Source organism: Poecilia reticulata, chromosome 13 (genome assembly GCF_904066995.2).
Source record: "Poecilia reticulata chromosome 13, P_reticulata-male-v2, whole genome shotgun sequence".
NCBI lineage: Eukaryota > Metazoa > Chordata > Actinopteri > Cyprinodontiformes > Poeciliidae > Poecilia > Poecilia reticulata.
In genome coordinates this window covers 31698597-31711665 of record NC_088842.1, presented here as the reverse complement: position 1 = coordinate 31711665, position 13069 = coordinate 31698597, and the positions used below count along the sequence as shown (strand labels likewise).

General features: G+C 39.1%; 2 protein-coding genes across 12 annotated transcripts in view; one reads left to right on the top strand and one right to left on the bottom strand.

Annotated features, from left to right (window-relative positions):
- The window catches only part of mark4b (MAP/microtubule affinity-regulating kinase 4b), a 61026-nt gene extending 55856 nt beyond the window's left edge, over nucleotides 1–5170 (bottom strand). For 3 of the 10 annotated variants that reach the window (XM_008426599.3, XM_008426602.3, XM_008426603.3), the window contains exon 1: nucleotides 1239–2320. In XM_008426599.3, coding sequence (XP_008424821.1) covers nucleotides 1239–1286 — 48 coding nt within the window. In that variant the 5' untranslated portion in view covers nucleotides 1287–2320. Of the gene's footprint in view, nucleotides 1–1238; nucleotides 2323–5113 lie in introns of those variants that run through there. The other 7 variants (XM_008426600.3, XM_008426601.3, XM_017308281.2 and 4 more) reach the window with 4 other exon arrangements.
- Nucleotides 5171–8312: 3142 nt separating this feature from the next.
- On the top strand, nucleotides 8313–12704 carry LOC103475163 (uncharacterized). Of its 2 annotated transcripts, XM_081614233.1 has the most exons (3): nucleotides 8313–8403; nucleotides 8609–8830; nucleotides 10629–12704. In XM_081614233.1, exons 2-3 carry the CDS (start codon nucleotides 8612–8614, stop codon nucleotides 12387–12389), a joined length of 1980 nt encoding a protein of 659 aa, XP_081470359.1. In that variant the 5' UTR covers nucleotides 8313–8403; nucleotides 8609–8611; the 3' UTR covers nucleotides 12390–12704. The 2 variants fall into 2 exon arrangements, with proteins under 2 accessions (XP_081470359.1, XP_008424814.2); XM_008426592.3 differs by lacking the exon at nucleotides 8313–8403 and having other exon boundaries at nucleotides 8585–8830.
- The last annotated feature ends 365 nt before the right edge of the window (nucleotides 12705–13069 follow it).

Below are 13069 nucleotides of genomic sequence, written 5' to 3'. Positions count from 1 at the left end.
TTAAAAGTAGAAATGAAATGACAACAAATATCCTGCAGTAGATGCAACATATGCTACTCTGAAAGAGTTTTATTTAGTGACCCTGGACTGATTTTGTGCGGCCACTGGACTGCAATTCAAGAATAAATTAAATAAATTAAGACAAAAGTAACATTTTTAAATAAAATCTACTAGACAAAATATTAAATGCAACACAAAGTGATCATATAGGAACAAATCTACCGATTGACTAATTCTCTAAAGACACCTTGTTACGTTAAAGTCTGCTTTTGATTTCAGTATTAGAACTTGGCTAATAATGGCCTGCACAGTGGCGCAGTTGGTAGAGCTGTTAGCTTGCAGCAAGAAGGTTCTGGGTTCGATTCCCGGCCCCGGTCTTTCTGCATGGAGTCTCCATGTTCTCCCTGTGCATGGTGGGTTTTCTCCGGGTACTCCGGTTTCCTCCCACAGTCCAAAAACATGACTGTCAGGTTAATTGGTCTGTCTAAATTGCCCATAGGTGTGAGTGTGTGTGTGCATGGATGTGTGTCCTGTGTGTCTCTGTGTTGCCCTGCAACAGACTGGCGACCCTCCTGACCCCACTAAGGGACAAGGGTGTCAAGAAAATGGAATGGAACTTTTCTAAATACATCAACTGTAGAAAATATTTTTTGGCCTGCAAGTATTTTTGAACTGACGATTTTGGCCCATAGACTGTAAAAGAAACTATTCTATTTGTCTCATTAAGTATAATTTCAGAGAAACTGAATTTTGGGTTTTCATTACCAAAAGGTTTTAAATGAATAAAACTAAGAAATAAACAATTAGGACTTCAGATATGATCAAAATGGCCATTGAGGACTGTGGTCAGAAAAATGGAAGCTAACATCTCTGCAGATCCCACACATGCTGGACATGAACAGTTTAGGCTTTTAGCCTCTCTGCAGATCCCACACATGCTGGACATGACCAGTTTAGACTTTTAGCCTCTCTGCAGATCCCACACATGCTGGACATGAACAGTTTAGACTTTTAGCCTCTCTGCAGATCCCACACATGCTGGACATGACCAGTTTAGACTTTTAGCCTCTCTGCAGATCCCACACATGCTGGACATGACCAGTTTAGACTTTTAGCCTCTCTGCAGATCCCACACATGCTGGACATGAACAGTTTGGACTTTTACTGTCACATGGGGTGGTGATATCCTCCTTAGTGGTAATCATAGCCAGACTGTCCGTGTTTTTAAATGTACTTACATGGTCCTGGTTCCGCTCGTTCCCAGGTAGTGCAGTCCGTAAAGACATTGTTCTTCCCTGAGCGAGTCCTCCAGGCGATAAATAAAAATAACTGGGGAATCAGTTTTTCCTTTTGTTCACACTTTGTTCCAAACAAGACCAAAAAAAATCCAGGGTTATGAGAAGTAGGAGAAAGTCTTTACAATCCTCATTTCTTACAGTCCGTGAAGGCAGCACAGGTCACCCAGACGGTGATCCAGATTAAGGTGATCCGTTAAAAACAAACCGGTAACCTCATGATGTCTCCAGCAGAAATACCCCTCCTCTAGATTAGCTCCCCTCCCACCCCCCACCCCAAACCCCCACCTCACAACCTCTACCGGATCATCTCCCTAGAACCGGGCCGGACCTTTAAAACAAACCCAGATCATCGGTTTCCATTCAGCTGCTTCATCCCGAGGTGACGAAAACGAGCACAACATCCAGGAGGAACCGGGGACTGATTCTGGGGGAGAACCGGGAGTTAATGCCTCCTGTTAGCCGGCTAGCGTGGCAAAAATCCCGGCTCCGATTAATTAAAGAGAACCAGAACCAGCTGAGGATGCGTTTGAGGACGCCGGCGGAACGCCTCGGCCTCGGGATGTAAATCAATGACCAACTGCGGGTGTGTGAAAGGGAAGCGGCCGCCTCTGAGTCAGTCCGTCCCCCCGGCTCTTCTCCTCGGTCCAGTCCGCCCTTTAGCTCCTCTCATGGTCGCGGTGGAAAGGAAACTCACCGGAGTCGGTTCTCTACGTGTCAAAAACGAAATAATTTGTGTTTCTCAGAGGTTAGAAGATTTTTTATTTTAAAAAAGGAGGAGAGAAAACGGAACCTCGCTGCGCTCAGCCTCGGTGACAATAAGGGAGGGAGGGACGTCAGCAAGAACAGGCTGGGCTGCTGCCTTCAGGTGCAGCGCAAGAAAATCAGAAAAACCGCGTTCAAGGCTGATGCTGCGTTCCTTTATGCTCGGACGTCCGATTTTCCGAGTTCAAAGACGGAAATAGCAACGACAATGCTGCGTTAGATTTATTCTGAAAGTCACAACTCGATTGTGGGAAGATAATTTGTCTTATTGACCCAAATATTAACGGAACATGTAAAAAAATAAATTTTAAAAAACTAGCATGTAGAGCCAGGGGGTTAGCCATGTACTTTCTGAGGCGTATGCCAACACATTAGCAGCTGTAACTGTTGCAAGACAACAGTGATCTGCCATTTTGAACAAACTTTTTATTTATTTATTTACTTATAACTGTTTTATTCAAACATACACACATGTCCTTGTTCTTATTAGCATCTTATTTATGCTGTCCTCCATTTTAAACATACATGTTGTTTAATTCCGACTCTGACACAAGTCATCTACTACCGATGAAAGAAGAAACAAAGCGACCGGCCATTTTACTAGTAACTAAAGTTAACCTGAATATTTACTATGCTAGTATTTTAAAGACCAAAATGAATTTAAAAAGTACAAATAAATAAATAGTGAAGAAATATGGAGCTAAACTGGAGCCATAACTTACCGTGAATAGATAAAATTCATGAATACTTGAGACTCCCTCTGAAAACGCTTATAACTGTTTATTTTAGTTGTTCAAACATCAAATATACCTTAGTATGCATTAATATTCAGTAGAAACCGCCTTAGATCTCCAAGCTAATTTTATGTTAGAACATTTGGGATGTGCTACAAAAAAAAAGAAAAAGAAAAAAGAAAGCAAATTATGAATAATTTGGAGCGACGTCTCTCCAAAATAAAATTCTGTGAATAAAAATGGAGGAAAAAGTTTCTGGGTAGTAGGAAGCCATTTTCTATTACTATCATCATGTGATCCTGATGATTGGTAAATATCGGTTATTAGCTATAACAGCAATGTCAATATCAGATATCTGTATTGGCCCAGCTTTTCACATTGGTGCCTCCTTAATTAATTATGCACATCGTAAATCCAAGTTGTATTTACAATCCAACTTGCTTGGTGATATGGTGATATCACCATATTTTGCAGTATTGCAATAATAACAATAAAGGTGAACCTGAGAGCTACTTATTGTTTCTTCTTTAGGTAACTATGGCTGCAGGGCAGAACAATAATAGAACCACAAACACAAGAACTGCTCTTGATTTGCAATACGCTCCTTTAGTCAGGATTTGAATCATTTAACTACACATAACAGCAGCATCTAATCATATTTCTGTTAAACAATAAAAACAATGGAGAAAATAGTCAAACTAACAAGTTTTGGGGTTTTGAACATCGTTAATTGGAATTTATTGTGACGACAATAATCAAAATTCTTATCATGATGAAAAATGTATCCCAATAAATGATAAACGATACAATAAATTCTCACCTGACACACTTAGAAGTAATTTATGTCAACTGCTACTGGGAAGTGGAAAAGATACAAAGATACGCTCAAAGAGGTAAAAATGAAACATTTTAAACAATTTCCACAGCCTAATTCAGAACATTTTATTTACTCAGAAGATAAACACACGACATGATAAAATATGCAAAAACAAATATTTTCTTGCCATTCCTGTTGATTTAGTTAGTGATCTTATAATGTCTGACAAAGTTTCAACAGCAGAAATTGTTTAATCCGTTTTATTTTATCTTTCAGATAACATAATATTCAAGCTATAAAGGTTTGAATGTTTTGTGAGTTTTGACAGGACAGTGATTCCATACACACAGAGTGAATAAAACAGGCAAACATGAAGAATCAATCATAATGACTCAGCTGCATCAGGTTTATAAACTCTACCAATTCCAGTGATAATCGAAGGTAAATATCAAGAAAATTAAGCCAAAAGTTTTGAAATCAGAGGTGGGTAGTGACCAAAAATTATACTCAGGTAAGAATAAAAAAACGTATTTGGTTAAAAAAATCTACTCAAGTATTAAGTAACTTATCAAATTATCAATCATTTCATGTTTACAAATTACATAATCATCCATCCATTTTCTTTACACCCTTGTCCCTCAGTGGGGTCAGGAGGTGCTGGTGCCTCTCCAGCTAACGTTCTGGGCGAGAGGCGGGGTCACCTGGACAGGTCACCTGGACAGGTCACCTGGACAGGTCGCCAGTCTGTCGCAGGGCAACACAGAGACACACAACCATGCACACACACACACACACACACACAGGGACAATTTAGATGCATGCACAGGGAGAACATGCAAACTCCATGCAGAAAGACCCCAGGATGGGAATTGAACCCAGAACCTTCTTACTGCAAGGCAACAGCTCTACCAACTGCACCACCGTGCAGCCCATTACATAATCAAACAAACCAAACTATAAAGTGAAATGAAAATTCTAGTATTTTAAGGATCAACATGACAATTATTCATATAAGTAACAAATAAAATCAGACAAAATAATTTTTTTCCAATCAGTTTCTCTCAATAAGAAACTGATGAAACTTTAACAAAACCAGCAGATGTGTGTCTGTTTATGGTGGATTTCTGGTTAAAACATGTTTTGTTAAAACAAACATGGGTAGAAAATCCAGAAATGTTACTCAAATAAGAGAAGAAATACTTCATAATAACATAATAATTCATAGAACAGATTAATAAAAATACTCCTGAAAGGCCATTTTCAGAAGAGGAACTAAAGTAAATGTAACTGGTTTTACAATATTTACAATGAATTCAAACTTTATGCACCTACTTTCTATTTTTAAAAATAGTTAAAATCATGTTATATAATCAGAATGAAAGTAGTTTATTAAAACAATAAAGAAAATAAATACTAACCTCTAACTAGGACTTGATTCAGTGATAAGATAAATAATTAGGAGGAAAAGTTCAAGCTTGTGAGATTGGATTGAGTTTGTTTACCTGGACTGATCTGAACCTGCTGGAGCGAATCCAGGGCCTCATCCTGGTTCTGGGAGTCCTGCAGACTGAGGCTGGACACGCAGCGGCTCGGCGCGGCGCGGCATCGATCAGCTGATCAGTCTGAACACCGAGAACGTCACAGCGCGGCGGGTCGATACGTGTTAATGGAGGAGAGGCTGGTCTGTTTCTGATGCTCTACATCCAGGGTTAATGTGTGAGTGAACACAAAAACAACCAAATGTGCAATATTTAGCAGCAAGAACTCATGATAAACTATTACAATGGAACGAGTGAATGGGGTGATACTTGGCTACAAACTGTATGGAAGGCCATCAGGGCCACAAAAATAAATAAAGAGAATTCTGATTTTATTTCCAGGATTCATTTTTTTCTCCTCAGAATTTTTACTTTTTATATCAAAACATTTTATTTTTACTTTAATCTCAGACTTTTCATTTTAATGTCAGAATTTGGATTTAATTTTTTTTCCTCAGATCTCAGATTTTTTTGATTTTTTTCCAGAATTCTGACTGGGAAAAAACATTTGCTTTATTCCCACACACAATTCTGACTTTAATCTCGGAATTTTGACTTCTATGTCAAAATTTGGGCTCTTTTTCTCAGAATTTTTAACTTTTTTTTTTTTTTTTCAGAATTTCTGACATTTTTTAATCGCTTCTCTGGTTGCTTTATTCCATTCTACAATAGAGCAACCGGTGTTTTTATATATTTTATTTAATTTTTTTCTAAGACAAGACAGCCAGCTCTGCTCGTCTCCCACATTAGTGGTGATAATAATGGGTGCTGCTCCTGCCAATCCCCCTGATGACGCCCTGACCTGTAATCTGGGATTACAGCCCGCCGTCAGGACAGCTGCTGATGTCATTCATAGGGATTTTAAAATAAGTGCACAGCAAACTGAAAACAGGCGGATAAAAAGGAACAATTTGTCTTGTGACATGACAGTATGGGTTTTATGAGCAAAAATAGAAAATCAATAAAAGCAAAAACAGCGATGGAAGTTTGTGTGCTGCTGAAAAGAGAGCAGCGATCCTTCATTATCCTCAGGGGAAATAATTCAAACGTCTTTTATTTCATTAAAAAGTTCATTTCCATACAAAAACGGAGGGCAAGTTATTACTGCAAGGTCAACGACGACGTCAAAGAAACGGACCGAATCGAATCTGAGAGCTTAGCGCCCTCTGCTGGTAAATAAGAAAATCGCATCGTTCAACATCATACCGCCGCTTGTAAAATCAATTGTAAAGCAAGTCACACAAAATTGCAAATAGTAGTTATTAGGTTATAGAATATTTTAATTATCACTAGACAAATGATTCTGATGGAAAAGACGATGACTTCTATTTATGCAATCGAGCAACCAGAAGGAAAAGTCCAGTCGACATGAACTGATCGTCAGAGGGTTAAATGATTTTATTTAATCTGCAAAGAGCCTTAAAGCTAACTTCATATGCTTCCTTAACAGGTTAGGATAGCTCTGCGGTCTATACAAAACATGTTCATTACATTATTTTGCACAAAATCTTAAAAAGTGAGATTTTAGTCTGGTCAGTTCTGCTTATTTTGAGCTCCTTACAGATTGAGCTGTTTTAGGGCTTCTGTCACTTTAAATCCAAATAAGCTGCTGCTGGCCACGGCCTTCAACTCAACATTTACAATCACATGTTAAAATGGCTGCAAACAAATGTTCAGTTGTACAACAGTACATGTTTGAAAAGCAGAAGTGGCGCCTCCTGCAAGCTAGTAGTTTGTGGATGATAAGTCAACAACAAAACACTTGTCTTTTCCAGCAGCCATTGTAAAACCAACTGACCAAACAAGAAGAAATCCTTCCTGCCTGCAGCCATCAGACCGTACGACGTCCAACTCTGAATTACCTGAATACTCACTCTTATTTCAATTTATTTATCTAAACTTTAGATGACACTTAAATTACTTGTAATTTCACACTTGTGTTATAAATTTCATACCTTTGTTACATTTATATTTGCTTGTCAGCCAATAAGCAGTTTCATCTTGCACATTAATAAGCATTATTCTGGCTCAAATGTGCTGGAATTCCGTCTGGGTTGCTAGGTAACGGGTTGGGCTTGGCTGGGGTTGCTAGGTAACGGGTTGAGCTTGGCTGGGGTTGCTAGGTAACAGGCCAGGTTCTGCTCGTTTTTAAACCGGCTCATTTTTCAGATGCAAAATAACAAACTGTGCAAACTGTGAATTTTTGCTTAAAACATTCACTTTAAAATACATCAACTAAAGTGTTTCCAATGAACCAATGAACAAAATAGCCTCTGATAGGTTATTTTTAACCTATCAGAGGCTTACAAAGTCATGACATCATCCCAGATTGTTTAAAGACTTGGTAAGACAAATGAATGCAACGTTGATGTTAATGTTGTATTGTTTACTCACAGGGTTTGGTAGTAACTACTTACATTTACTTAAGTAACTTTTTGGAAAAATGTGTATTTTTACTATGCTGTACTTTGAGTAATTTTATTATGAAGTATTTCTTCTCTCTCTCAAACATGTTTTAATCAAAAACTCACCAGAATCAGACACACACCTGAAGTTTCTGTTAAAGTTTGATTAGTTTTTTATTGACAGAAACTGATTTGGAAATATTTTATTTTGCCTGACTTTTATTTTGTAATTATATGCATTATTTTAATATGAGTCTCTAAAATACTAAAATTTAAACATAACTATATTTTGGTCTGTCTGATGGTGTAAATTTTAAAATATTAAATGATTTTTGATCAGTTATTTGAAAGTTATTTGAAATAGTTTTTTACTCTTGAGTGATTTCTTTTTACTTTTGATTAAAAATATGTGTAAGTAGAGCCGCTCTTTCTTGAGTGCAGCTTCTGGGTACTCTGCCCACCTCATCATATTCAAACTGGCTCAAACTAATTTTCTTGTTCTTTTTTAATTGAGTCATACAGAAATATACGTTTAAAAAATGGAAAAACTGAAAGAAAAGCCCTCAAATCTTTTGAAAACAACTCAGGCGGTGACCACTAGGCGTCCCTTTTTCTCTCTTCAATAAACACTTTCTAAGTTTTATCTGGTGTTTCAGCAGATGCACCTTAAAGTCACTCAAACCTAAAAAAAAAAAATAAAAAAAAAAGAGAGAGAGAGAGAGAGAGAGAGAGAGAGAGAGAGAGAGAGAGAAAAAAGTCCCCAGAGTTGTTTTTGAGCCGTTAGCTGGATCAACCCTCCTGTCACGTCTGAAGTTCACACACTTCACGGAAACGCTGCTTTCTAATGAGGTAAGATTTGATTTAAACCTAAATTTACATTTAAGTGCATTAATATCTAAAATATAAAACAGTAAAAATCATAAATATTGAAACCTGCTTGCTTGTTTCTTTTCTACTTTATGTCCAACATGAGTCACAAATAGTGTGTTAACATAAGAGGTTATAAAAGAAGGACCATGTTTGAATTTTAATGTTTTTCTGCGTTTTGCTGCAGCTGATGATGCTAGCAGCGCTAACGCTGGCCTCTCTGGGCCTCTTGGCGCGGGCGTCGGACCTCTGCCCGCCCGCCTGCCGCTGCTTCGACAACCTGACCACGGCTGACTGCCGGGACAAAGGCCTGGCCCAGATACCGCCGCTGCCCGCCGGAACGCTGAAGCTCTTCATCTTGAACAACAACATCAAGGAAATACCCGAGAACGGGCTGAATGAGCTGCAGGTACGCAGCTGCATGCTGCAGGTTGCTGACACATGCAACGCGCTGTGGGTTGTTGGTTAAACGCTGCTGCTGCCTCTGAACAGGCATAGAAAGCATAAGCTTGTGAAACCAGCTGACACACATAAAGCCCTAGTTGTTAAGTTCACTGGTGTTTTCTCAATGTGTTCAATTCAGTTTATTTACACACCAACTCTAAACAAATGTCATATCGAGGCAATTAACAAAAAAAAAGGAATTTTAATTCAATCAAAGATACATTTTCTTGGACAGGGGTGTCCAAAGTGAGGCCAGGGGGCCATTTGTGGCCCGTGGAGTGGTTCTGTGTGGCCCCCTAGATACAATTTAGGAATGGATGAATTCCTAAATTGCAGATCATTTTTAGGTGTTTTTATTTTATCAGCCCAGTTTATTTTTAGTAACCAGAACCACAAATCCACTCAAATGGTCTAATTAAAGTTAAATGGTTTTCAAAGATAGTTTCATTTTTGTTGCAGGTAATAAACTAAAAATTATATTTTCACCAACAAATTAGGAAATTGTTCAGCGTTGAAATTGTTTTTCTGGCATTTTAATTAAAAATACTTTTAATCAGGTAAAATTATGTAGCATTTTTAAAAAGTTTGGACACCACCACCTGCAGGAGGCTGATTTACAAAAGAAGCACACCACACTTTTCAGATTTTTATCACCTTATTTCTTTCTGATGATAAAATCTCCTGAAACCAGGATCAGCTGATTGTTACTTGTGAAAATGTAGATAAAATGTGTTTTTTGGTTTAAAACGACTTTTAAAGAAAGTTATGCTTTTTCCGTGGCCTTTAAAATCAATCCTGTGTTTTGTTATATTTTTCTTTAATTACAAGAATAAAATCGTAGCTTGACGATTAAGACACAATACTAAAAGAAGAAAGTCGTTTTAAAGATAAAACAATTTGATGGTTATTCAGGCCTGATGTGATCAGATTTTAGTCTGAGTGGTTTTATTTGACATAAACTCAGTTTTGATTATTTGTTTCTGTTACTGATAATAATCTGATGCTCATGTGTTAAATGTTTATCTTCACAAGATGCTCAACATTCCTCTTTATTTTTTGTAGTATTTCCCATAGTTACAATTTTATTTTCAAATTATGACGACTTTATGATGGTACAATTATGACTAATCTTGTATTATGTAATTCTTGTATTTGTCGATTTATTATCGTGTTATTACTATATTCTCGTAATATAACTTTAGTGTTGTTACAACTATAGTATTATTACCATATTACCACAACCTTATTCTCCTGTTATTACACATTTATTCTCGAATGATCAACTTTATTCTTGTATTATTTCAACTTTTCCCATATTAAGACATTCTTACAGTATTAGTACTTTACTCTGTATTATCATGACTATTCTACTAATATTACGACTTTATATGCGTACTTTACCTATTCCCATAATACAGCATTATCCTTGTAATTACAACTATTCTTGTATTATTACAGATTTATTCTCGTATTACTAGATTATCACATAACAATTTTACTCTTGTATTATTACTTCTTGTTGTAATATTGCATCTTTATTCTTGTCTTACTATAGCTCCTCTGGTAAAGTATTGACTTTACTCACATAATTATGATTATTTGAGTAATACAACTTTATTCACAATATTTGGACTTTATATTCGTAACTTTGTGACTTTATTCTCCTGTTAGGACTTTACTACTTCCAATATCCCAAATGATGAATGTAGAATTTAGTCTTTTATTGCTGAAAGCATCTCTGACCTCCTCTGTGTGACCTCCAGGTCCTGGACATGACCCAGAACCAGCTAGATGCCTCCCTGAACCCGGTTTGGCCCAGTATGACCAACCTGACCAAGCTGCTGCTGCGCGACAACGACCTGTCGTCTCTGCATTCGGCCCAGTTCCTGAACTGCCCCGCCCTCGTCTTCTTGGACCTGAGTAAGAACCACATCCATCGTCTGACCCCAGGGTTCCTTTACGGGTTGGCCAATCTGAAGACGCTGATCCTGAGCCACAACCGGATCGAAACGCTGCAGGCGGAGGTTCTGGACGACGTCGTCGGCCTCACAGAGCTCCACCTGAACTTCAACAGGTTGAGGGAAATAGAGAGCGGCGTCTTCAGGAGCTCCGCCATGTTGAGAAAGTTGGATTTGTCCAACAACCGGATAGTAAAAGTGGAGGATGGGAGTTTCAGAGGAGCGGCTGGTTTGAAACATCTGGATCTGAGTGGAAACCAGCTGGTCACCATTCCAGCCGATTCCTTCTCCGCCCTGACCGAACTGGATCACCTCCATTTGACGAGCAACAACCTGACGGATCTGTCGGACAGATCGCTATCAGGCCTGAACAACCTGACTGATCTGGACCTGAGTCGGAACCGGCTCTCCTCTCTCCCAAGCGAAGTTTTCAAAGACCTGGCCAAGCTCAGGTTTCTGGACCTCTACAGGAACCGACTGACAGAACTCCCGCCGGACGTTTTCAGGAGTTTGATCAGCCTGTCGGATCTGCAGCTGGACGGAAACCAGATCTCAACTCTGCCGCCGGAGGTTTTCGCCACATCGCACAAACTTCAAGACCTGCAACTGTCTCACAACCACATCCTGGAGCTCCACCCAGCTCTGTTCGCCAACATGTCGTCTCTGCAGAACCTTCAGCTGGCCCACAACGCCCTGACGCTACTTCCAGAGGAGCTTTTCCACAAGCTGCATGCGCTCAAAGAGCTTCACCTGCAATCCAACCGCATCACTTTCCTCCACCAGTCGTTGTTTGACGGTTTACCAAAAGTAACCAGAGTGGATCTGTCCAACAACCGTATTTCATCTCTACATCCAGACCAGTTCAGGGATCTTTCCAGGTTAAAAGACTTGAAACTGGACGGAAACCAGTTGGCTAAGCTTCCCTCAAATCTTTTCACTGCTCTTGGGAAACTTGTGACGCTGGATCTGGGCCACAGTAACCTCTCGGAGTTGTCTTCAGACGCTTTCAAAGGGTTGATCCACCTGAAGAACCTGATTCTGAGCTTCAACCTGCTCCACAGCGTCCACTACAACGCCTTCCAGGACCTGGGCAGCCTCCACACGCTGCTGCTGCAGAACAACAGCCTGGAGAGTTTACCGCCCGAGCTCTTCCACCCGCTGCCGAAGCTCAGGGAGCTGAACCTGGACGGAAACAAGCTGAGTTGCCTCAATCCTCGTCTGTTTCAGAAGCTCAAAGACCTTCAGGAGCTGAGCCTGAAGTCCAACCGGCTCCGTTCTTTAGAGACAAAGACTCTGAAGCCTCTAAAGAAGCTTACACTCATCTACCTCTCTGATAATATGTGGAACTGCACAAGTGTCGATATTTTCTACTTGTGCAACTGGGTTAAAGTAAATAGAGAAAAACTGAACGATAAGCCGGTCTGCTACTTCCCGTCCGAATCGAAGTCGCCCCTCTTCTTACTGGATCACTGCGCTGCCGCTGCGCGCTGCCCGCCTTCGCTTCCTCTACAACTGCTGAGTGTGCTGACGCCTTCTCTCATCGCTGTAGCCCACAGCTTCCTCTGAAGTGGTTCACGCTTCCTGTACGTCCGCTTCCTTTATTCGTCTGCACTCCAAGATCAAACTAAAGCTCAAAGAGCGCAACTAAAACCTCACGGTGCTCACAGTTCGTCACATCCAGAGAGTTTTACATGACGGACCAACTCAAAGAGGCGCCCAGTACGGGCTTCTGTAGGCAGAAGCAAAGGAGGAAATCTCAGAAATTTTCTAGAAAAGAAAAAATTATGTTTGAAAAGTTGCAAATTTGCCAGATAAAATTCGGAATTTTTTAGATTGAACTTGAGAAGTTTAATCTTTCCGCAAGTTTGCTGAAAAAGAAAAGAAAAACAGAAATTTTGCAGAAAATTAAAGGAAAATTGCTTCAACTCAAATGTTCCTCCATTAGTTGTTTCTTTAAAATATTTTTCTTCAATCTCATGTTCTTCAGTTTGTTTTGATTGTACTTTTTATTTGTAACATAAAATGATTAGTTTGTAACTAATCATTTCTGTACCAAATAAACTTGAATAAATGAAACTTATTTTTTACTCCAATCTTGAGCCATTTTGTGTCTGCTGATTAAAATAACAATAAGACATTAAAATTTGTTTGAGAAAAATGTTCTTTTCATCATAAAAGCCATTAAATGTTTGTTGAAGGTGCTGAGCTCAGATGAACAGTTTCCTCTACAGCTACAGAAGGAAAAA